Below are 23,504 nucleotides of genomic sequence, written 5' to 3' on the forward strand. Positions count from 1 at the left end.
TGTTCCAACATTGTCCCTGTATACCATGGAATACAATTGATATGTGTTTAGAGCTTACCATCACATTTGAATCCATCTCCTGCAAAACCTTCTGTACATTCACATCTGTATGAACCAGGTGTATTTATACAATCAGCATAAGTATTGCAGGCATGTGAATTATCTGAACATTCATCTATATCTGAAATAGAACATGTAAAAGCAGTGTGTAAGGTCAGTGTAATTAGATGCATTATGGCCATGTCAGTGTTAATGACAACAATGATGTCATGATAAAGGTATGTGGTCGTTCAGAATGGTTATATAGCAAGGATATCTTCTAGGGTTTTATCAATACATTCGTATTAATAAAACGTAAATACAATAAGGTTGCCAATTTCTTATTGACCTGCAAACAGTTTCCAAATTTCCCTTCACAGGATAAAGTATATGCAATGTATTATTATTGAAATTCTATTCGACAAATTCGATATATACTCCGAATGCAATGCTAGTTATTTGTTGTGAAACACTGCTTGACCCCTATATTGCGGCTGACTGCTCCAAAAGAAAGTTTTTGTTTGAGCTTCCCTCGTTTCTGTTTAGGTGTTCGATCCAAAGGTACGTATATGTATAAGACGACTGTCACGCTTTAAACCAGGTGTATTGAAATCACTAAAAGCTCGCAAAGCATTTTGGGGGTATTGGACAAGCTGTAATTCAAAGATGATCAGTTGTGCTGCAACCAATCTCTTGTATGGTAATTAAATACAACATCTTTCAAACTTACAGTAAACAGGTTAAAACAGTGTATGGTGTCCAAATCTGGTTCCGAAATTACTAAAATAAAAGTTAATGTACAATGGGCGATATTATTATATATAAGTTGATTTCGAGAAATATAACAATTTCGTCAACTTTTTGTAAACATCCTGTAATGAAGCACGTCGTGTGTTGACATTATGCAACTAGATGAACTTTCACCGACTTCAATATACACTGATATTTCTGTACACCGTGGTACCTTTGACACATTTCTGTGTTTTGTTCTACTATAATATATATCGATGTTCCGAGGATAAAAGTAGACAACCTAAACATACCTTCACATGTTATGTTATTCCATTTATATCCTGATAAACAGTGACACTCATAATCACCAGGTGTATTAGTACATGTTTCAAACTCTTTGCAGTTATTGTCTGTGTCGTCATTACACTCATTAATATCTGGAAGAGATTTGTGGTTGGTGAAAGTCGCATTACCTACATATATTAGAGAACACACACACACGTGCGCACAGAAAGACAGACTGTGATTATATTCCTAATGTAAGAGTTATACGAGCTTTTATAGGAGTGATGAATTAGTTTTTCCCTTGATAATGTATACGTTCGTTTGTATTCATATATTTAGAGAAACATTACTTTCACAACAAAAAAGTTACTGATGATGAAAAATAGTATGCCTTCAGTGTATAGCAGTATTGAAATATATTTTAAATGTAATATAGATAGAAATTTAGAAAGTCAACTTGAACACTGTATATACCTTGACAAGTCCTCTGGTCATCTGCAAGTTGATATCCAGAATCACATGTACAATTATAACCAGGTACGGTGTTTGTACAGTTACTGTTCACGCCACACTGGTGACTTCCATCAATACATTCATTGATATCTGAGGTAATAATGAGGAATGTGGTGGTTATAGAATAATCATCTATATACAGTAAATGTCGGTAAGTAAACACGTGACTCATGATTGTAAGATAATGATCTTAATCATGAAGAATCTCAGCTATTTCTCTATCACCTTCAACAAAGATTGCTTGAATAGGTGTAAGGCGGCAGGGGTCAGAATGTACGGCAGTGGGGGCCCAGGGAGATTTTCTTGTGGTCAAAAAATCTATCACAGCACCTCCCTCCTTCGTACTCTCAAAATATGTCACCCCACCCCCGAAATGAACCCAAAAATTTCGTAGCCCCCTCCCGGCTACACATATTTCAATGCGCTATTTATATAGTACTCCCCGCTTCACTTCAGAAACGTACAATATTGTACACTACATTAAACTAACAATGGAAATCAACTTCAGCGCCCACACATAACATTCAGAGAGAGTTCTTTACAAATAGATGTCAGCTTTGCGGAAAAGGTCTCACATTGGGCTGTAACCTGTACTTGGAAATACTTAGTCAGCAGGACTTTAGTGGAGAGGGTGTGGGAGGGGATGTTAGTTGAAATAAGGACATGTAGGAGGCATTTAGTTAAGCCATCGAGTGCTTGAAAATTATCTTCAGTACCTCTATTGTACTCTCATACATACAACTGTATGCCTATATTACAATGTACCTACAATTTAACTTATATAGAGATATTTTGGCAGCAGCACAAATTCGCTTGGCCATTGACTGCCTCATAATGCTATTTACAAATTACAAGGTACACGACAGCTACTGAGGTTTGAATGTTCGAAATAGGGGAGAGAGAGAGAGAGAGAGAGAGAGAGAGAGAGAGAGAGAGAGAGAGAGAGAGAGAGAGAGAGAGAGAGAGAGAGAGAGAGAGAGAGAGAGAGAGAGAGATTAACCTACCTTCACAATCTGTATCACTACCCTCTTCAAACTGATAACCAGAATTACAGGTACATTTCTCTTCAGTCACATCGACATAGCATAAACCATTAATACAAGTTGTAGTTGAACAATCAACAATTGCTGTAATGAAGTAGAATATCATCCATCCATTATGTACAGTATAATAATTGAATAATCTACATCATTCACCACATAATTTAAAATGAACACTTACGAAGGTGCTTGGCAATTGCAATGGAACATTTATAAGCACTGCACTGCATTGAATATTTTGTTTTGTCTATTTCTAATGCAAACCAATCATACAAATACTGGCAAAGCGTGTCATGTTTGACATTATCTATGACTACAGGGACTATTTCATCGTCGTAAACCACAGAGTCTTTTACGGAACGACCAAGTGTCTTGGAAGAAATATCAGCTCTGGTTTGCGAGAATGGGACTGTTCTAACAATTTATCAATTTCACTAAGGTAGTAATTTATTTACATTTAATTTAAATTATTAATTCCAATGGACAATTGTTCATGGCCCTTTAATAAGTTGATCGAAATTTGGCAATGTTAATTCATATTAAATTATCGTCCATAACAATAGTTAGTAGTTACGTTATGCTTGTGAAATTACCCATCCACACCCTGTTCACAATTTCAGATTCCAGATTTCGTTTATCACATGATTTTAAATTTCAACTTTTAACTACATGATACATTCACACAAAAACAATTGTAGGCTGTGACTCTGACAATTTGATATCATGCTGAGCAGTAAATATGAACAATGACTGTTGGTTGACCTTTACAAAAATACAAAATATTTGTGATAATTTTACCATGAGGGGGAATAATGTATAAATAAATTGAAAAACAAATATATCAACTTGAAGGTAGACACTTACATTCACATCTATCATCTACAAGCTGAAAGCCTGCATAACATTCACATGTGTATCCTTGTTGATATGTTTCATTTGGACTTCTATTTATACACTCTTGTTCACAGTCATCTATATTCAGGTCACATTCATCAATATCTGTAATAAACATACAGTTTGTAAAAATTACATATTTAGCATCATATAAATATTGTTAATCAGGGGAGATAATAACATAAGACACTTGCACAGGCTGTCACTAAAAGACATTCAGTATATCACACCATAACTGGCCACAAGCGAGTTTGAGTTTATGCAGAAACCTGGAGAGAAACTAACATTTTGAAGTGGATTAGATATTCTTCCCCTTATTGTCTTTTAATAAACAGAATTTAGTATGGATTTGCTAAAATGTTCCAAATCAATATTATTTATATATAAATGTTTATCTATTTGTTGCCCAACAATTTAGCAAATGGCCATGTATGAACTATATTTCAACACGGAAATGCATCCATTATAATCAAATGGTAAAACTGAAACTAAAAATTGGCATTTTCTAATTAAAAGCTGAGAACACTGCGTACATATTACAAAGTTTTCAGACTTTAGCTACACATGATACAAATAATAACATTAGCATCAGTTGTGACATGGATTGCAATATTTGGAACATCACCAATAATATATATATATATATATATATATATATATATATATATATATATATATATATATATATATATATATATATATATATATATATATATATATATATATATATAATTTCATTCTTCTTTCGCCATGTAGAGTGCCCAATCAGCTTTGACAGCAATATATACAAACGTAGTGTAAATCCATGATGTAATAACATACTCGTCTTCTTTCCTTATATATATTCTGGTCGTTCTACTTCACGGGAACACGCGTAAATGACAATGTATGTCTATGTTACAGGTTCTGCTGTGTTTGGAATAATAGTGAGTCAACACGTTAAGAATTGCCATTGCTTTCCCCGATAGCTCTTTCATGTTAGTGGTGCTGGTATAATTCTGTTATTCTCCAATATTTTCCTTCATTCAGCAGGTACATACTCATGGGTTGTCACTAATTTTCGAGTGATCGGTAGTGACAAAGGCCCCTTAGGTCACTCGTATTTTCCTTGCCTGAACGAAGAAAACCATTGGGGAATAACATCTAAACTTTATAATTTACCTTGACATAACAGTCCATCAGGCTGTAATTGGTATCCAGACCAACAGAAACAACTGTAACCACCATCATGATTTTCACAATTGTGTTCACATTCATGAAAGTGCTCATCACAGTCATGAATGGCCTCATCACATTTATCAATGTCCTCATCACATTCATCAATATCTACAAACAGATATATAGTGGTTAATTAATTATTTGATGGGATTGTAAAATTCAGAACATTTGCGTTTAAAGAATGTACGATGGTGTTGATGAAGAAAGCATATACAATTCCAAACCAGTTAAAGGTTTGTCAACATGTTAATTAGCTAAGGCATTACATTATATTAACACTTTATACTATGCAGCGACATGCCTCCGATATCCCTTCTATCTTAAAGTGACTGACTTACCATCACAGTCGACACCATCTCCTGTGTAACCAATTCGACAATCACATCGATAGCTACCAATTTCATTAATGCAATTGGCTCGGGTGTCATGACATTCAACTTCATCGAGACATTCGTTGATATCTGTAAATGAGAAATCCCAGAAGAAATTAAGTCAATAGTTTATAGCTTGTTAAGATTTACCCTGTGTCATCCACAGTGCTACGATTGTAACTTGACGACCCCCCCCCCTCCCCAATTAAAAGTGAATCAGCACATTGAAATAAAATCACATAAACATAAATAAATTAAACTACATGAACAGTTCGATGTACTTGACTTCATAGATCCTTTTGAAGTTGAAGTTGTCTAAGGTAGAAATCACAACACTTTATGTGGGCTAGGCTCTATTTCAGGTGCAGTGGTCATCCAATTCGCATGAATGGATACATTAAAGTGTTGTTTTCTTTATTGACAAACACGGCGAGACTTGTCGCCAGCTGTGCATTAACACTCACCACCCAAGTTCCGAACATCATGTAAAATTTGGATTATTTGCATAACGACTGTATTTCCTTCAAATGTGGAGCATTCTTCCGTAAATCATGTATATTAATGGTCGCAACAAAGTTTGTTTCTCGTTACTTTCGTGGTGTGGGACCCCAAGATGAGCGTTCTTAAATTGGACTACTGTTGCAGTTACTATAATGCATTTTCTACATACATTATGCATGCCATAGCTGACATATTTACCTGTACATGATAATCCGTTTCCTGTGAAGCCTTCATCACATTCACACGTGTAGGAACCGTCAAGATTTTTGCAACTAGCATATCTGTCACATCGGTGGGTTTCGTCACTGCATTCATCGATATCTGGAAAACAGAAGCAAAATAGGTGGATAAGGCAAACCGGGCATAAGCAAAGAATATAAAACTTTTAACATCTTTACAACATAAGGTTAAAGCTTTATTTTCTAAATTGTAAGTTTACTTAATAATATCCTAAGAATTCAATCTAATGTAGCAATTGAATTGATTTAACAAGAATCGAAATTGTCGATGACTGTGCCTTATACACCCAATTAATTGGAGCTACTTAAATGCAGTATTTCAAATAAAATACTATCAAGAAAATGACTTAGTCGTGTGTATAAGTGTAAAGTTATTCCCTGATCTTAACTGAATAAGTAGCACTCTAAAACTAGACTAGTACAGTGAAAACTAACTCTATCAAACTGAGAAGGAAGCGATGAATATAGAAACACATATCAGTCTGGCGATTTGAAGTTGCTTTAAATATACGAGTTGTACCGAGATGTTGCACATTCATGTCATGGACAAGTATCCAGCATGCCCTCAGTAGTGTAGCCGTCACTCTGATGTAATATGCATTTTTTGCCATTCCAAGAAACATCTGCACGGTATTAAAAGTTTGACAATTGCCAATGCAGTACCGAACCAATGTTCAAATGCGTTTATTATCATATGACTAAACTTACCTTCACAGTCACCTTCATGCCCATCCCCTTGATATCCAGTATTACAAACACAACTGTATGATCCTGGTGTATTAAGACATGCAGCATTCACATCACAGGTATGTACACCAGTTGCACACTCATCAGTGTCTATAATGAAAACACAACTTTTATATCAACCAAGGCCTAAAACATTGTTTGGTTCCGGTTACCCGACCCCCACCTAGTTTTTCACTGCTGACCAAAAACTTTTTTTACGTATTCGAGAAAAGAATAACAAAGACGCGAACACTGGGAAGTCTCGCAAGAAATAGCGGATGCGGAGACTGACATCAACTTAAAAAGACAATATAAAACTGTTCTTCCAATCTGTAATGGCTGTAGATCTGATGAGAAGAAACCAATAGCACACAGACCATATGGAAAACAACGGAAAATATAACTACCTGAACTAGTAACTCACGTATGATATATATATATATATATATATATATATATATATATATATATATATATATATTTAAAGGAATGAAATAAAAAACTACCATCCCAACCTATTCTAAAATTGGGCGTAAAACCGGAACCACACTTTTTTTGTGAGGCCCCAATCAGTATGAAATAACCCATTTGATAACATTAATGTCATTTATGCATATACAATATATTCGTGGTGTCAAACACAACCTATTTGTTTTCCTTAGATGCTACATAGTAAACACTGCATGTATTAATTGAAATGGATACTCTGTTATGTATATTTACATGAACATATTATATAGTAATTATGATATTTTTATGGCATCACATCATTCCATATAGCATGGCTGTGATGGAATTTTAAACCATATTTTATGAAGTGCTACTTACCAACACAGTCCACTCCATTCCCTACAAATCCATCTTTACATTGGCATTGATAGCTACCAATTGTGTTTGCACAGTCTGCATCTCTATGACAGTCGTTGGGGTAACTGTTAGTTTCATCGCACTCATTTACATCTTCACATGTTGTTTTACCATCTCCTTCATATCCATCAATACACGTACATCTGTATGATCCTAGTGTGTTCTCACACATCCCCAATATGTCAAGGCAATCATGAAGATTACGAACACATTCGTCGATATCTATAAATAAAGATACTGATTAGCCAGACGATTTATATGAACATATGAATTCTTTAGTTAAAAGACCATGTAACAGAATAAACCTTACAGTGAGAGTCAAAGTGGTATAACACCACTTATAATGTTAATATCGGAATATAGATAATTATAACACATCAACCTTCAATGATTGGCTTAGATCGTGCCACGTGGTATGAACTAGTGATCCATAGTGACCTCAATTTACATTAAGCAGGGCACTATTCGTATTGTACTTTCCATTGGACACTGTTCATGTATCACGGGAGCCATACAATTGATATGCTTTGACTATTGGAAAAATATGTGCCTGAGAATTTGAAGTGTTCTAAAACACTTACTGCCTGGCCTTGTTCTAACGCTATTAGACGTCACATTACCCATCGTCATCTTAAGTAACAACTATTAATAGTTTCTACACAACAGTCTTTGGGTGTAATAGAAGTCTGCTAGTGCCCGAATAAGGCCAGGCAATAAGTGTACAACATTTAACCAACACAGGTTATCAATGTATCTTCAATCGTATAGAAGATTCACCATACATAAAACATCAATATTGATGTCCGCTTCACATTTCAAAAATATAAACATTAGTACCACTGGTTGTTATGCTGATAATACTAGTAGATAGCATTCTTCGCATCTTTGAATGTCCAATTATCGCAAGACAGAGCACGTATTTGTGCTGCCGTAAAGAGGCCTTTGGCTTACAACCTTGTGAACGCCCTATTCAAAGACATACTCAAACCATGAGTATAGAGACTAGTCTCTTACCTTGACATTCTCCTTTGAGACCAGTTCCTTCATATCCATCATGACATTTACAAGTATAGGATCCTATGGTGTCTGTACAATCAGCTCTGGTATCACATGGCTTTTCTTCATCACATTCATTAATGTCTGTGAAAATCAAAAAGTGTAACTTCATACATATATCTTTCTTTTAATGGGGTGATTAACATTTTAAATGTCCAGGAGAAATTGTGGTAAATGAATTGAGGAGAAAGTACTAATTAAAAAATAATAAATTCAGGCCTGATGGGGAAAACTGTACTGCATTTCAGACATAGTTCTAACTCTCCTTTTGACATTGCTTTTTGTTGTGATTGATACACACTCGTTCTTTCCTCACCAGATTTGTTAGATTGATTTAACATACTTTGACCAAGCAGCTATACTAAAGGTTTGATAAAATCCCATCAGAGTCCAATCTCCTTGTATGGTACGTCTTCTTCGACTTTGTCCCTATGACTGATATGAGTTTTTATCCTCGTAATTCTAAAATTATCGCTTGTACAGCTAAAAAAAGATCCACTATATCCAGCATTACATGTACAATAATCTATTGTAATTATGATATACTCACTTGTACAGCTAAAACCATCTCCTCTATATTCAGCATTACATGTACAATTATAACTATCTATTGCAATTATGATATACTCACTTGTACAGCTAAAACCATCTCCTTTATATCCAGCATTACAAGTACAATTATAACTACCAATTGTGTTTGTACAAGTAGCAGCATTATCACAGAGGTGAATGGCTCGGTCACATTCATCAACATCTGCAAATTTAAAAGACGGGTCAGGTGAGCTGTAGAGAACTCTAGTTATCAGTAGTCGAAGCATACTATCACATACAGTCTATCATTCTGATTTAGATCTAAAAGCTATTGGGAGATGATGTTTTTACCCAGAATAAAATGATAAACTTACACGTTTAATTTCTGCTATGCATGATTTAAGTATGAAAGGTCGGTTTTTAATTATGTGTGTCGACGTATGCTGAGAGAATAACGCATAGATATGCACACATACATGTCAACGCATGAGGGTTTTTCTTTACAACAAAGCTAACAATCGTGTACCAGATTATAATTGGTACACTTTACAACACCTATTTGCAATGTTATAGGTTTCTGAGACTAGCGAGTTAGGCGTTAATTTAATTTAATTTGATTTAATTTAATGCACGTGAATATCAGTACTTTAATTTTAAAATCTATCATTTGCATGTTGTTATTATTTCGAAGATTTGAGTCATGAGTCACTAGGATTGTACATCTGGTATATCCACTATTGCCCGTTGAACTTGTATCAAGTTACATGTCTGAACAATATTGTGCAAAGGTCTCAATTTCTACGCTTAATTTTTTCTTTTTTTCTAATCTAATAAAATTGCTTAAAGTGCTTCTATCTTCGTTCAAAAGATTGACAATATATTGAAATATAGAATTTTGCATTCTGAAACTGTTCTTACCTAAACATGTTTTGCCATCAGGCTGTATCTCGTAACCTGGATAACAGCTACAGATGTAACTACCAACCGTGTTATGACATTCCTGATTACAAAACGTTCCATTGTAATAATCCCGTCCTTCGAAGCATTCATCAAAATCTATTTTTAAGAAGAGGTTCAAGTTCATAAACAAAAAATAGAAGGCGTACACCCAAAGGTCATTCGAAAGGAAATATTTTTCCGCAATAACACTTACTACAAAAAAGAAATACTATCGGTCATTATTTGTTAGACATTAATATTTATTATGATGTGGTGTAGTCAATAAACTAATAAGTTACAGTTTCAAGTATGACGTATAGTTCAGAGACGCCATACAGTCAGAAGCTCTCGAGAATAGATGTAGGTTGAAATTGTTTGTTAGACGTTATCAGTGGGTTATGGTCGTAATTCCATTGGCAGTGTATTCCACAGACGGAGCAATATGCATAACAATATATGCACAACACACAACATGGACAACACACGTCATCACAGTCTATAAAAGGGCTCATGCAATAGACATTTCGCAGATGATCGGAGTGTCTTGAGAGTTGATTTCATGTGAAATAGATTTGGTATAAAAGGTAGTTTTATTTATGAATTAATATCATAAACGATACAACATGTTTATATGAGGTGTGGAGAATATTGTACATACCTGCACATTTGATTCCATCGCCTTCCAGTCCAGATGGACAGGATCCACAATTGAATTCATCATGAGAATCATCATGCGGTGCTGCTACATCAAAACAAAGTACACCTGGATAACAAGGTCCATCCTGACATCCATCATAATCTACTTCACAGAAGTCACCAGTCCAACCATTGGCACAGTTACATGGAACAACCTGTATAACATGTTCATTGAAATACATTTTCTATCTTCAACTTATACAGATGGTGTTCAAATGTTATATAATATAACATTTCCGTTGTATTAAACAAGTACAATGGTTCATAAGTCATTGGACAGTAGCACATGAACAAATGGTGGCGCTATAAGAATTACTGTGGATATACTATCGTTCTAACTACACTAACTTCAGAAAATGTCCTATGTAGAGAAATACTTGTACAAGAATAATATATATGTAGCTCCATTGAGATTCAAAAACATTGTCTGTACTTCCCTCAACCTTCAATGCGTTTATAACCTTCAACCTACTGCAATAGTCTACTGTCATGTGACTCCACTAGTATAGTGGCTGCGCATCGTTGTGCTGATGACGTCTGAGTAATTCGAATGAAAGCTAAGTAGTCACTTAGAAAGAGAAAACTTTATCCTTACGAACTACATCTTTGGCGTCGAGAATCAATTCTATACAACTATCGACCTAGTTTACATAATACTAAGAATGCAAGTCGCCACGTCTCTACATCTAAGCACTCATTGAAATAATGATCAGAGTATGAAAAGAGTGTTAGATATTCAAGACCGTAATACAAACGATTGTTCTTAAATTTGCATGAAAATCATATTATATGCAGAAAACGTTAGTCTAGGCCCTGCGTGCAAATAGGGATTACGTGTAACCAATCAGGCGAATCGTTCGTTGCATACTGACAATATACTAATGGAATGTTAGCTTTCAATGTGCTTTTGGTGGTACACAATATTTCACATACATCCAATGTGATGCAGATATTGCCATATGTAACACTTTTATGTGAACAATACATCTTTGATCAACAGTGTTCAACAAAGGAACATTTAAATACGTTAGAATATAGACATGCAATATCTTAGGAAAGTTCTGATATATAGGACCAACCTTGAAATTATCATTGACAACATCACTTCCATTCGTTGAACCCATAAAATCACAAACACCATTATTCTTGCAATCACACAACCTTACTACAACTACAAACGTTGTAGAAGCATCTTTATCGTCTGAAGCAATGTATGCCACTTTCACTTTACTTGTGTCTTTTGGTGTCCATTCAAATCGTCCATAGGTATAACATGGTGATGAGCCATCTGAAATATCAAATTCACCATTATGATAAGTACACCTCTGTGTCATCTGCATTATATTTTTCTCACACATATTCACTACCGTAAAATAACAATGTAAATTTAGCAGAAGTATCTTACTTGGAAATTGGTATGTAATACCGATAATATTGCAGGATGTTTACAAAATCTACAGAAATTGACAGTTTTTTACCCTAAGTTTAATTTCATTGCACTGAGCAATAGTTGGCGCATGTTATGAAATAACCAAGGGTTCACATCCTGTGATATTGACGAGAAATGACATAGAGTTGCAAGGGCTTCTCAATAATCTGCCCAAACGTACGCCTTTGCATGATGAACAATATTGATTCACAAAAACAATTATGAAAAACTAAAAACTAACCTTTGTCAACGGATATATCCCCACCAAGTACATCTTCCTGTAGACTGTATTTGACTTCATCACCATTAGGGTCTGTAGCAATAACACATTCTACTACTTCCACGCCTACTGTAGCATTGATGACTGTGTTTGCTGTTATGTTGGGTGGAAAATTAGCTGTTGAAGTAATGCAAATGATAAATTCAAATTAAAATATATGGAATATACTGTAGCATTGATTGTTGTGTTTGCTGTTATGTTGGTTGGGAAAGTGGCTGTTAAGTAATGCAAAGAAGGAGTTCAAATTAAGGTATATGGTATTCAACCACTGCAATGAAATAAATGACGTGAGATATTAAACTTATTATTGTCTTATAAAAAAGTGTAAATATTTATCTTGTATGGAATTGGTTGATATTCCAACACTAAGAATAATGCAAAGTTAGAAACACGTTACAAGGTCGTGAGCAATCAATCATTCCTTGTGATACGAGTATTCATCTAATTAAACAATATTCTGTCCCAAGATTTCTATAAATTCTCGCGATTATCTGTATCTACTGTCACAATACTAAAATAATTGTCATGAGACATGTTCTTAGGAAACCGTATCTATTCCTGACTACTTTACCTAAGTCGTCAGCATCTTGTTGAAACGCTGCTGATGTAGACATGGTAGCTGTACCCAAAGCTGCATTGCCAGTAGCAAGAACATCATAGTAACATTCTGTATCAGCTCCACAAGTCTCTTCAGCAAGTTCTACTCGTTGTACATCTTCTTCAAGGTCTTCAGTGAACAATGGCACAAATTCTAAATCATTGAAGTCTTCCCATGTAGTTCCATCCTCATACGTGAAGAGTGATTCTTCCTCTGAGACTCTCCCTATATAAAATAAAGTACAGAAAGTAGTCATAAGGCTGTGTATAATATGCATTGATATGGCTTGGTAGACACGGCACAATTCGATAAAACAAGTGCTGCTAGTATAATCAAGGGAGGGTTGATCAAGCTTTAAAAGCTGTTGGTTTTGCTGTTTCTGATGACAGATAAAACGGTTTGTTTTTGACACTTTTGTTTATAATGCACAAAATTACACCAATGTAATAAATTATTGGAGATTTACCAATATCCCCTAAATTCCCCTGCATAATAGAACAAACTAGTATACTTACACGTTTCACCAAATTCAAAGTAATGCCTCTCATTCTGTAAAGGGTCTTGTAGTGTACCATTACGTCTTAGAAAATCGTTGTCTGGATCGTCATCCCAGACACCTGAACATAGAAACAGACATCGTTATTTGCTCATTAGAACCAATTTGGTATGCATTCATTTTATAATTACATAATATATGGTAACTGTTCTAATTCCATCGAGTGTGCAACTTATTAGTAACACAATGTTTAGATCCAAGAACACGCACCAAATACAGCAACTAGTTGACCTTTGAACTCTTGTAAGGCACTGATCACAACCTCTAACGCGCTGTTTAACTTACCAAGAAGACCAACTGTTTGACCTTTGAACTCTTCAGGAGCACTGAACACGACATCTAACACATTTTCCACAACACCAACAGAGATTGAGATACCAGAGGCAAACGTAGCCACTGTTCTATTACGAACTGCTGTTCCATTGACAACTTCAGGGTGGGTTGCTATTTTTAGATCTGTCGTGTTATAAGCTATAAGATCTGAAATGAGAGAATACATATTCAAGGTAGAGTATGAAAAACAAAATAATCGTGCTCATAACTTTTAACAACATAAAATGGTTTTCACATAATATGCAAATGTGACTGAAATCATTTTTAAAATAAAAATAATATTGGTAAAATACCTAGCCTAAGTATTTGTTGGGAATGTTAATCTAATCATTGAGGCCACTTTCATCTAAAAACAACAACAACAACAACAACAACAACAACAACAACAAATAGCTAAATTGCATGATTTTGAAAAAAAATAATTACAACAAATTTACAATTGGAAATGACTTGATCTTTGTCATTACATGGTTAATTCATTACACCTCCTTGTTGTGAAAGCATTTAACATAATGACAAAAGTCTCAAGACGAGCATTATGTTTCCTTATTTTTTGAAAGTGCAATATGTTGATAAAGGAGTTCTGCATCCGTATAAAATCTAATATTCCATAAAAATATTTAACATAATGACAAAACGCCCAAATTGCTTTGAAACCAATACTGATCTACTACCTGCTAACGTTTAGCAATACGTCTTACTGAAAAAAAACATGTCTTTTAGCAACTTGCTAACATGTAATAGCGCTGGCAAAAGGCAACTTATACAAATAATGTACCTAAAGAAAGGATAGACTTATCAAAGTATTCTCCGTCAAGAAGGATTTCATAATCTGTTCTCTCTTCATTCAGTGTCATCTGGACCTGTTAAAGTAAGACAAAAATCCATGTCCAATCTATTCTATATGCGTAGAAGTGTGTATTCACTAGTTTTAAGCACTAGCACATGTCATCAACATATGGTTTGCCATATCCATGGATACCAGACTGAGTGCAATTGTATTGATTGTTGGAAAATCCGATGAGCTTGAAGTGCATAAAAAGTCATGGAAGATTTTCCACTAAACGATAGTGAGATGTTTTTCAAATTCACCATTCTTTCAGCAAACACTGTCAAATACAAATGCCTCATATTGACTAGTAAGCAGTGAAAACTTAGTTAACTTGAACATACCAAAGATGAGTTTTCTTGTTGGGCAGCAAAGGCAACAAATATGGTAGCATTTGCTAACACGTCATCATCTGTTTGTACTTCTTCAGCTGGTCTGTCAGTACGCCCTTGAAGCTGAAAGAACTCCTGGGTCACATTAACCAAAGTATATTCACCAAGTCCATTGAATGTATAATTGGCCCCATCTAATGTCACTAAATGGGGATCACCAAACATCCAACCTATAGGAAAGACATAATTAATGTAGATGTTATTAATATGTATTTTAACATCCCCCTTAATTTTTTGTTTAAATGAATGACTGAAAAATCAACATATCATAGACGTATGGCCTGACACATTGCCAACGAAGTATATGTAAGTTGTCCAGGTAATATGAATAAATTAACGTAAAATAATTTAAAGGTATGACCATAGGTGTTTGTGCAAGGGAGTTAAGTATAAAACGACCATTGCAACTGTGATTTATTTTGTCATGTCTAAATTTCGATAACCAATCAAATAGTAGATATTACTGATCCAATTATACAGAAAGAATATTAAAATACGAAAGCTGTTATTTATAATTAACAAATATGTAGAAACAAAGAAAATGCATCTTAGCATTAAATCAGCAACGCGTAACAAATTACAAATGAATAATCACTTGTAATGGGTTATATATCTACTACCAAACCAGAGTAACTATAGAGTTTCAATTACGCGCACAGTGTGTTTTGTTAAAATTACATTTTAAAGATACAGATAGTGATAGCACACAAGTATATGGAATATTATATTTTATCTCATTATTAAACAAAATCAACCTCACGTACTGTTGGATGAAATAATGTAGATTCAAAACTGTTTATTAGTGTTCACAGTGAGATAAAATGTAACATTTCATGTGTGTGCACGCTATCAGTGTCTGTATTTTGTTTCTGTAATTCGTAAAACAAAACGTTGTTCGAGATGTAAAACAAAATGCCACCTAATTCAAACAGTCTTTCGAGTCGCCAGCCACACCATACACTCGCTGTAGCTGCATTGTTGTTGATATGAATAAGCACTTTCATTTTTACACATTTTTCACTGTTCGTTTATCTCATAAGTACAAATAACTGAATGATTTGGCAAAGTTGTTAGGTCTTATTGTATTGACTTATTCACACAGTCATTTTTGTTACTCCAAATATTGAATACAAATATCTTACCAGTAGTGGGAGGCAAATATCGGGAACAAGTACCACTAGGTCTTTTTTCTTCATATTTATCACAAAATTCTGGATCCTGAGACAATTCGCAACACCAGTATCTTGGATACAAGTCTTCATCTAATTAGAAAGAAAATGATTCCATTAGAATAATTTACTCTATAATAAAAATTTCACGAAAGTAAGCTATGCCATATTCATAACGACGTGCACAGTTACCAATATTATAAGATGAACCTCGTGGATACTTTTGCTTCTACTAGCAGATTATATACATGAATGTATATTTCTTAACAGTCATAATTAAAGTTTTACCGCCAAAATGATGTCAATCAAATAGACATTTCTGGTGTTTACGAGGCAGGGCTTTGAATTGAATTGAATTAGAAATTCTTCTCAATTCCTCTAATTCTTGGGTTTTTTGGCAAACTTCACCAATGTATGTAATGAATCACTTTTGTGAAATACAGTGTAAATACTGGGATTAAGCAAATGATATTGCATTTTGCATATACCACTTTATTGTATACAATGCACTTACCTAGATAATTCATGTATTCATACCAATTAAAGGAATTCCATCCTCCCCAGCTTACTACAAATTGGTGACGTTCTGTAAAACTACTGTCCCAGGTAGTAGAATAGCCTTCAATAAATGAATGATCTTCTCTGTAACAACACCTTTGACCAGCACCAAACAAGTTTGGGAAGGCTGTTTGTAGACAAAAGGCCGTACCTGGAAAAATGTTTAGTGAAAAGCAGAAACATTAATATGTTAAATACTTTGTGATACTTGTGTCAGGAATGGTTGGTCTTTTACAGTGTAGTTTTATTGAAATTCTTCCAGAATCACTTTTATAATTCAATTTTGTTTCCATAAATGTTCAAATGACGTGAACTATTAATTTCACTGTAAGGTTATCATTGATTTTGTATATATGCTTACCTTCAAGGTTATTAATTTGTTCTAACAAATCTCGATTCTGTGAACGTGCCATTGGTGGGAGATTATTAACTATGTCTTCATCAGCTGAAGATCCTCTTCCAAATGAATTGTCACTTTTCCCTTGACTAAATGCACATGGACATATTCCCAATCCCCAATTCCATGTAAACGGGTCAGGTTGTCGATTGTACCAATTTAAACATTCCTGTTTCACATTATGTGTGTCCTCATTGTTGTCCTCAACTCTAAATATCCAGCGTCCTTTAAGTTTTGTATTTCCCTTCTCCTGATCAGGTCTGTATCGGTCTTTTAATTCTGTATGAGCATTTTCAATTTCATCTTGGTTCCCTTGACCACTATTATAACCTATGATAGCATTGTTAGTATTTCGGGCTTCAGTATTCCACAACATTTCATCTTCCTTATAGTTCGCAAGAATAAATCCATATCTACCATCTGTAGCAAGGACACCTTGGAATGTGTTTGGCTGGAAGCAATTAAATGAAAATCAGGACACGGTTAAAAACGCAGTAGATGCATTTTCATTGATCACTGTTTGGGAATATGTATTTGGCTACCTACTGATGTTAGTGTTTTATTGTCAAAGAACCAATTATCGATCAGAATAAGACCTGGAAAGGAAATATATGATAAAGATACTTATATCACTCACCGTCTCCCTTGTGTACTTTGCGTAAAAGCAAGGGACGTACTCCCATGTTACTATGGCAATCCAGTTAGCTACAAATTCTAAGTCTGGTTCATACTGATCCTCAATTCTTTCATTCACAGAATCAATGATTTCTTGTTTTTCAGGATCCAATTCACCCTTAGTGTTATCATATACCTTGAATATACATTGATAGAAAACATCATGACTATATACTTCAATAACATATAACCATAAGTGTAACTTGTTTTACTCTGTATTAAGTGGTTGTTTGTAAATACCAGCCTACCACCCACGAGAGATGCTATAGATGCTATATTTATAAGTAGAACAGGTATCAGTTAACTGTCAGGAAAATAGTTAAGGAAGAGTGCAGTGTAATTTAAACCCATATTTTCCACTTTTACTATATAAAATCCAATGCATGATAAATCAGGTGCTTGATGAAACGCCGTTTGATATTTTCAGAAGTCTGGACATACAGCCGTTGTCAATCTGCATTTTACAACTACAACATACCTGATAGTAGACTTCTCCTGCATCAGGTACATTTAGATCTACATCATCCCAGAAGATTGCTGCCATGGCGACATCATGGTTTGTTGTAAAACCTTCTGGATAAGGGTTTGGGTAGGCATACTTGTCATCATTTTCATACATGAATACAAACAGGCCATTGTCTGTGAACTGGAAAATGAAATTACAAGATTACTGACTTGTTTACCCTAGAACTAAATGGGTCAAATATGTGTCCTTGTTATATGCAATGTATAAATGTATGAAACGAGGGATTATTTTACTCACTATACAACGTAAGTCATGTCATAAAAGAGCAATGAATTGATCAGACATGTGTGAAGTCGTGCAATAGTTACTTAGTGTTTGTGTTGTAGTCTATTTTCATAGAACATTGACCACGGTGTACATTTGTATAAATATTAATACATTTTGGTCTTTGATCGAGGCTGGAGTAGAATTAATGCCTTGTCATCCACTTCCCTCGATTAAATATAAACTCTGGTGTGTCATATTTGACGAAATAAAGCTTAAGACTGAAAGGTACTATGGAAAATAAATGAATAAATGCGTGCGGTGTTATTAGTCGCATAGCCATTCTTTTGGTAATGGCGGATTCACATCTTTGTTTACATGGGTATTAATCTAGACTAGAGAATATTCATAAGTGCAATGGCATTGCTTGTTCCAAAGTTCACGGTGAAGATTTCGTGCCTTTTGTGTTCTTAAAATTTCTTGACGTGATTTCAGATATAAGAAATCTAAATTCATAGTCCGTTCACAACTGCGAATCAGAAAATCTCCAGTCTACTTACATAGATGCTGTAGTAAAATGTTCCCCAGAAAGGAAAACCAGCTGGTGGGTGTATAGTTTCTGAGATCACATCATTCCATTGATGTCTAGAATCATACTGGTCTCTCAATCTAGTGTCACCATTCTCAACGCCATATGAAAATAGTATGATTTCTGTGTAAGAATGAAATGCATTAAATTATGCTGCTACCTTTACTGTGATTTTTTTAATAATCAAACTAGAATATAAGGATAATGTTATAGCCATCATATGTTTGTATTTAACCGAGCTGACATATTCTTCACAAACATTTCTACTTATTCATGAATTTCAAACTGTTCTGGCTATTGGCACAATCAGTTGTCACAATTTCGTTTTTAGTTAAACTTTTCTTCTTTTCAACAAAACTAACAAAAAAATAGATCCTATTAGCATGCCTATATCATCAGATCGTTCTCCTAATTGAACATCATGTTAAATGGGCATAAGTTGAGTTGATATGTAATTATGTTTTGGAGGTTTTATGATTGATTTCTCTTATATTAAAAGATATACTTAATCATCACTTGCAATTGACTGAACTCAAGCCAGCATTAGTATATATACTGTAGTCCAATGACGTAATTTATTATACGTATCACAAATTGTACAGGAACTCCCTACTATGCGATCACCAGTTATACCAACGCCAGAACACAAATTTCTATGTCATAGAGAGAATACATGGACTTTACCATTATACTAGAATAGTTTAAATGAAGTTTTCTTGAGGTATTTTCACTTAATTGAATAAAAAGCATATAAACTCGACTTTGCCATTTTAATATTTCAAACAATTTTATGAGAACTCCTTAATTACTAAGTGATTTTCATTTTTACTCCCGCTTATCCTCTCCATTTATTCGCACGCCATCAATTTTAAACTAGACTTCTTTGGTATACCTCAATGAGATTAATCAACCCTATTATATTTGCATTTTAAACTTTCGACCAAATTAACATTCTACATCTTATTTTGATAAGATTCTTACCTTTGCAGTCGTACCCATCACCATAGTAACCATCATTACATGTGCATTCATAACTCCCAGGTGTGTTAGTACAGATAGCATCCTCATGGCAATCATTATCACCATTTTCATCATCGTCATCAATACCATCATCCTCATCTTCTTCCCTACTTTTACTACCACTACCTCCTTCACATTCATCGATGTCTGAAAAATAACACAATGCGAAATATTATTATTAATTGGATTATGTCTAGCAGAGTACAAGGTTTGAAAAATAACACATGTGGATATTACAAAAATGATACTTACAATTTGCATTTATAGAGCTTCACATACATACAGTTTGACTCGATGGATGTCGCATATACTCCTACAAGTCATTTGACTTCAATTTCAAAGCATGTTGAATATAAAAGAGTTATCTTGCTTCACTATAACTATGCATTAATTACTCAAATCAAGATTTGTCTATTTCTTTTCAAGTAGAAGTTTACTATGAACTGTCACTTGACCCAGTTCAACTTGAAGTTCATTTAAAATTCACCATTGTACAGTATCACATAAACATTTACAAGTTACATTTACAGTTATTACAACTTACCAGTACAGTTTTACCACCATAATTGGTACATAATTACACATAAAGAGTTATTATAACTTACCAGTACACAGTTTTTACCACACATAAAGAGTTCTTATAACTTACCAGTACAGTTTATACCACCATAATTGGTACATAATTACACATAAAGAGTTATTATAACTTACCAGTACACAATTTTCACCACACACACATAAAGAGTTATTATAACTTACCAGTACAGTTTTACCACCATAATTGGTACATAATTACACATAAAGAGTTATTATAACTTACCAGTACACAATTTTCACCACACACACATAAAGAGTTATTATAACTTACCAGTACAGTTTTACCACCATAATTGGTACATAATTACACATAAAGAGTTATTATAACTTACCAGTACAGTTTTTTACCACACATAAAGTTACTATAACTTACCAGTACAGTTTATACCACAATAATTGTACATAATTACACATAAAGAATTATTATAACTTACCAGTACAGTTTTACCACAATAATTGGTACATAATTACACATAAAGAGTTATTATAACTTACCAGTACAGTTTTTACCACACATAAAGAGTTATTATAACTTACCAGTACAGATTATACCACCATAATTGTACATAATTACACATAAAGAGTTATTATAACTTACCAGTATACAGTTTTTACCACACATAAAGAGTTATTATAACTTACCAGTACAGTTTTTACCACCATAATTGGTACATAGCTACACATAAAGAGTTATTATAACTTACCAGTACAGTTTTTACCACCACTACCATCATCATCATCATCATCTTCTTCTTCAAGTTCATAGCCATCATAACAACTACATGTATAACCACCAACTGTATTATGACAATTATGTTCACATTCATCTGTTCCTCTTGCACATTCATCGGTATCTACGTCAGAAAGGTTACTAGTAACTTGATATATAACACAGCGAAAATGATTTTGATTATATTTGCAAAAGGTATATTGGAAGATAACGCAACGGTAAAAGATTACAGGGTTAGTGTTTTTGCTAAGGACGGTAAGTAGATAATATCTACCGGGGTTACCACTTCACTTTATCGAAGTTCCCAACATTTATCACATGTACATCCCCTTTAAGTTACCGTTGTTATCCAAACTTAACAAAGACATGCTGAATGCATTTGACGGTGTAGCCTAGGCACTGTAGGAAGTACTTGTAAATGCATAGGAAGCTGGGTATCCCACAACTCTATCTGATTTATACTCAGACATTAGCAATTGGAATTCAGGGAAATCGTAAGCATATACAAGGTTTGTGAAACGCTTAATCGCCACTAATGACTTTCTTACTACCAGTTTCATTGTCAGAGGTATGGCTATATTTATTGTTGCAAATAGTGACTTTCTTGAAAACCGTACAAAGCATTTATACGCAACCTGAGGAAAATAGTTGTCAATACAATGTTTTCACTTTATTTAGATTTCTGATATTGCAAACTGTTTTAGAAAAAAGACGCACGAGTACTCACCATCACATGTTTTGTCATCATTCTGAAGTTCATAGCCATCATTACATTCACATATATATCCATTCTCTGGATTTACAGTACGGTTGACATTGGTACAGATATGGTCACAGTCATCGAAATCTTCACATTCATCAACGTCTACGATTAGAATAAAACAGATTGCACCTTGGGTAACATTAAGCTGAACAATGATATATCGCTGAAGGTGGAATCAATCCTACGTAAGTATTATCAATGTCGTAAAACCTCTAGCCTCTTTACGGTGGCGCTTAGGAGACATCCCCTCGCACAGTTTAACTGATTTCATTTCTTCAGTTAGACAATGTATACTCTTGTCTTATGAGAATGAAATACTATATGAATGTTGTAATGTCTGTTCTTCAAGGCTCGTAGATCTGCTACAATGAATGTTGTAACATCTTTTCTTCAAGCCTAGTAGAACGTTTGTAAAGTATATAGTTTACCGTGAAATTCAACGGTATCGAATCCTCCACTGTTACAAAAATAATACTATTACAGCTAAAACGATGTATAGTAGGCTTGGTGTTTCACTCATGTAACATGACATTCAATACACACCCCAGACTACTTTTAATGCAAAAGAAATTACCACATAGGTGTGGTGCACAGTGTGGATGTAGAAGTAGTGAAGTTGAAATGTTGATTATCAGTTACAAAATAAACAATTGCAGCCATTAAAATCATCAAGTCCATGTGTAATGTTTTCATTAGAAGCCTGTTTTTACTGCGGTGTAAAAGAATGGCAATGCTTATCAGTATTCATTGTGATTGGGCAAAGGATCCTGCTGTGTTTATTGTGTCTCTAGATCTGTTATTGTTAGTCTATGTTGAAATATATCTAGCGCTGTGTCAAAAACGTAATGTCCCATGAGTGAAACACCAAGCCTACATCATTTTAGCTATATAGGTATATTTTTCACAAAACTAATTGCATAAAATCTTCTAAATAATTTCATCAAAATGTTAAAATATACGACGAACTTTACAGCTGATATGTATATCAATAATTGAACATCACTATTATGCTATAATTAGAATTGATTATTATAGATAGTTATTCTAATGAGCATGAAGATTTCTTTACAATATTGTAAACGTTTAGTCTCATTGTAATGTAATACACTAAAAAGTGCATGTACCATTGTAAACACAGTACAATCTGCAGTACAGCGTTGACTATCAGGGCGCCATCACAGACAGTTTAAAGTTTAATACGACCCCTGTACT

The 23,504-nt window shown here is 34.2% G+C and overlaps 1 protein-coding gene across 1 annotated transcript in view; it reads right to left on the minus strand.

Moving 5' to 3' along the window:
* Window positions 1-23,504, minus strand: part of LOC144447118 (uncharacterized) — a 47,959-nt gene that overhangs the window by 14,102 nt on the left and 10,353 nt on the right. Inside the window, exons 12-41 of the mRNA XM_078137024.1 lie at window positions 22,257-22,394; window positions 21,504-21,653; window positions 20,164-20,349; window positions 19,154-19,305; window positions 18,342-18,509; window positions 17,826-17,999; window positions 17,153-17,639; window positions 16,748-16,942; window positions 16,207-16,326; window positions 15,017-15,234; window positions 14,622-14,706; window positions 13,796-13,990; window positions 13,470-13,571; window positions 12,928-13,179; window positions 12,318-12,473; window positions 11,727-11,935; window positions 10,610-10,802; window positions 9,931-10,068; window positions 9,113-9,235; window positions 8,440-8,565; window positions 7,387-7,647; window positions 6,541-6,669; window positions 5,792-5,914; window positions 5,060-5,182; window positions 4,665-4,829; window positions 3,474-3,608; window positions 2,574-2,696; window positions 1,531-1,659; window positions 1,083-1,208; window positions 59-181 (exon numbers count right to left, since the gene is read on the minus strand). Of these exons, the coding sequence (XP_077993150.1) occupies window positions 59-181; window positions 1,083-1,208; window positions 1,531-1,659; window positions 2,574-2,696; window positions 3,474-3,608; window positions 4,665-4,829; window positions 5,060-5,182; window positions 5,792-5,914; window positions 6,541-6,669; window positions 7,387-7,647; window positions 8,440-8,565; window positions 9,113-9,235; window positions 9,931-10,068; window positions 10,610-10,802; window positions 11,727-11,935; window positions 12,318-12,473; window positions 12,928-13,179; window positions 13,470-13,571; window positions 13,796-13,990; window positions 14,622-14,706; window positions 15,017-15,234; window positions 16,207-16,326; window positions 16,748-16,942; window positions 17,153-17,639; window positions 17,826-17,999; window positions 18,342-18,509; window positions 19,154-19,305; window positions 20,164-20,349; window positions 21,504-21,653; window positions 22,257-22,394 (5,004 nt within the window). The remainder of the gene's footprint in view (window positions 1-58; window positions 182-1,082; window positions 1,209-1,530; window positions 1,660-2,573; window positions 2,697-3,473; window positions 3,609-4,664; window positions 4,830-5,059; window positions 5,183-5,791; window positions 5,915-6,540; window positions 6,670-7,386; window positions 7,648-8,439; window positions 8,566-9,112; window positions 9,236-9,930; window positions 10,069-10,609; window positions 10,803-11,726; window positions 11,936-12,317; window positions 12,474-12,927; window positions 13,180-13,469; window positions 13,572-13,795; window positions 13,991-14,621; window positions 14,707-15,016; window positions 15,235-16,206; window positions 16,327-16,747; window positions 16,943-17,152; window positions 17,640-17,825; window positions 18,000-18,341; window positions 18,510-19,153; window positions 19,306-20,163; window positions 20,350-21,503; window positions 21,654-22,256; window positions 22,395-23,504) is intronic.

This window comes from Glandiceps talaboti, chromosome 16 (assembly GCF_964340395.1).
Source record: "Glandiceps talaboti chromosome 16, keGlaTala1.1, whole genome shotgun sequence".
Classification (NCBI taxonomy): Eukaryota; Metazoa; Hemichordata; class Enteropneusta; family Spengelidae; genus Glandiceps; species Glandiceps talaboti.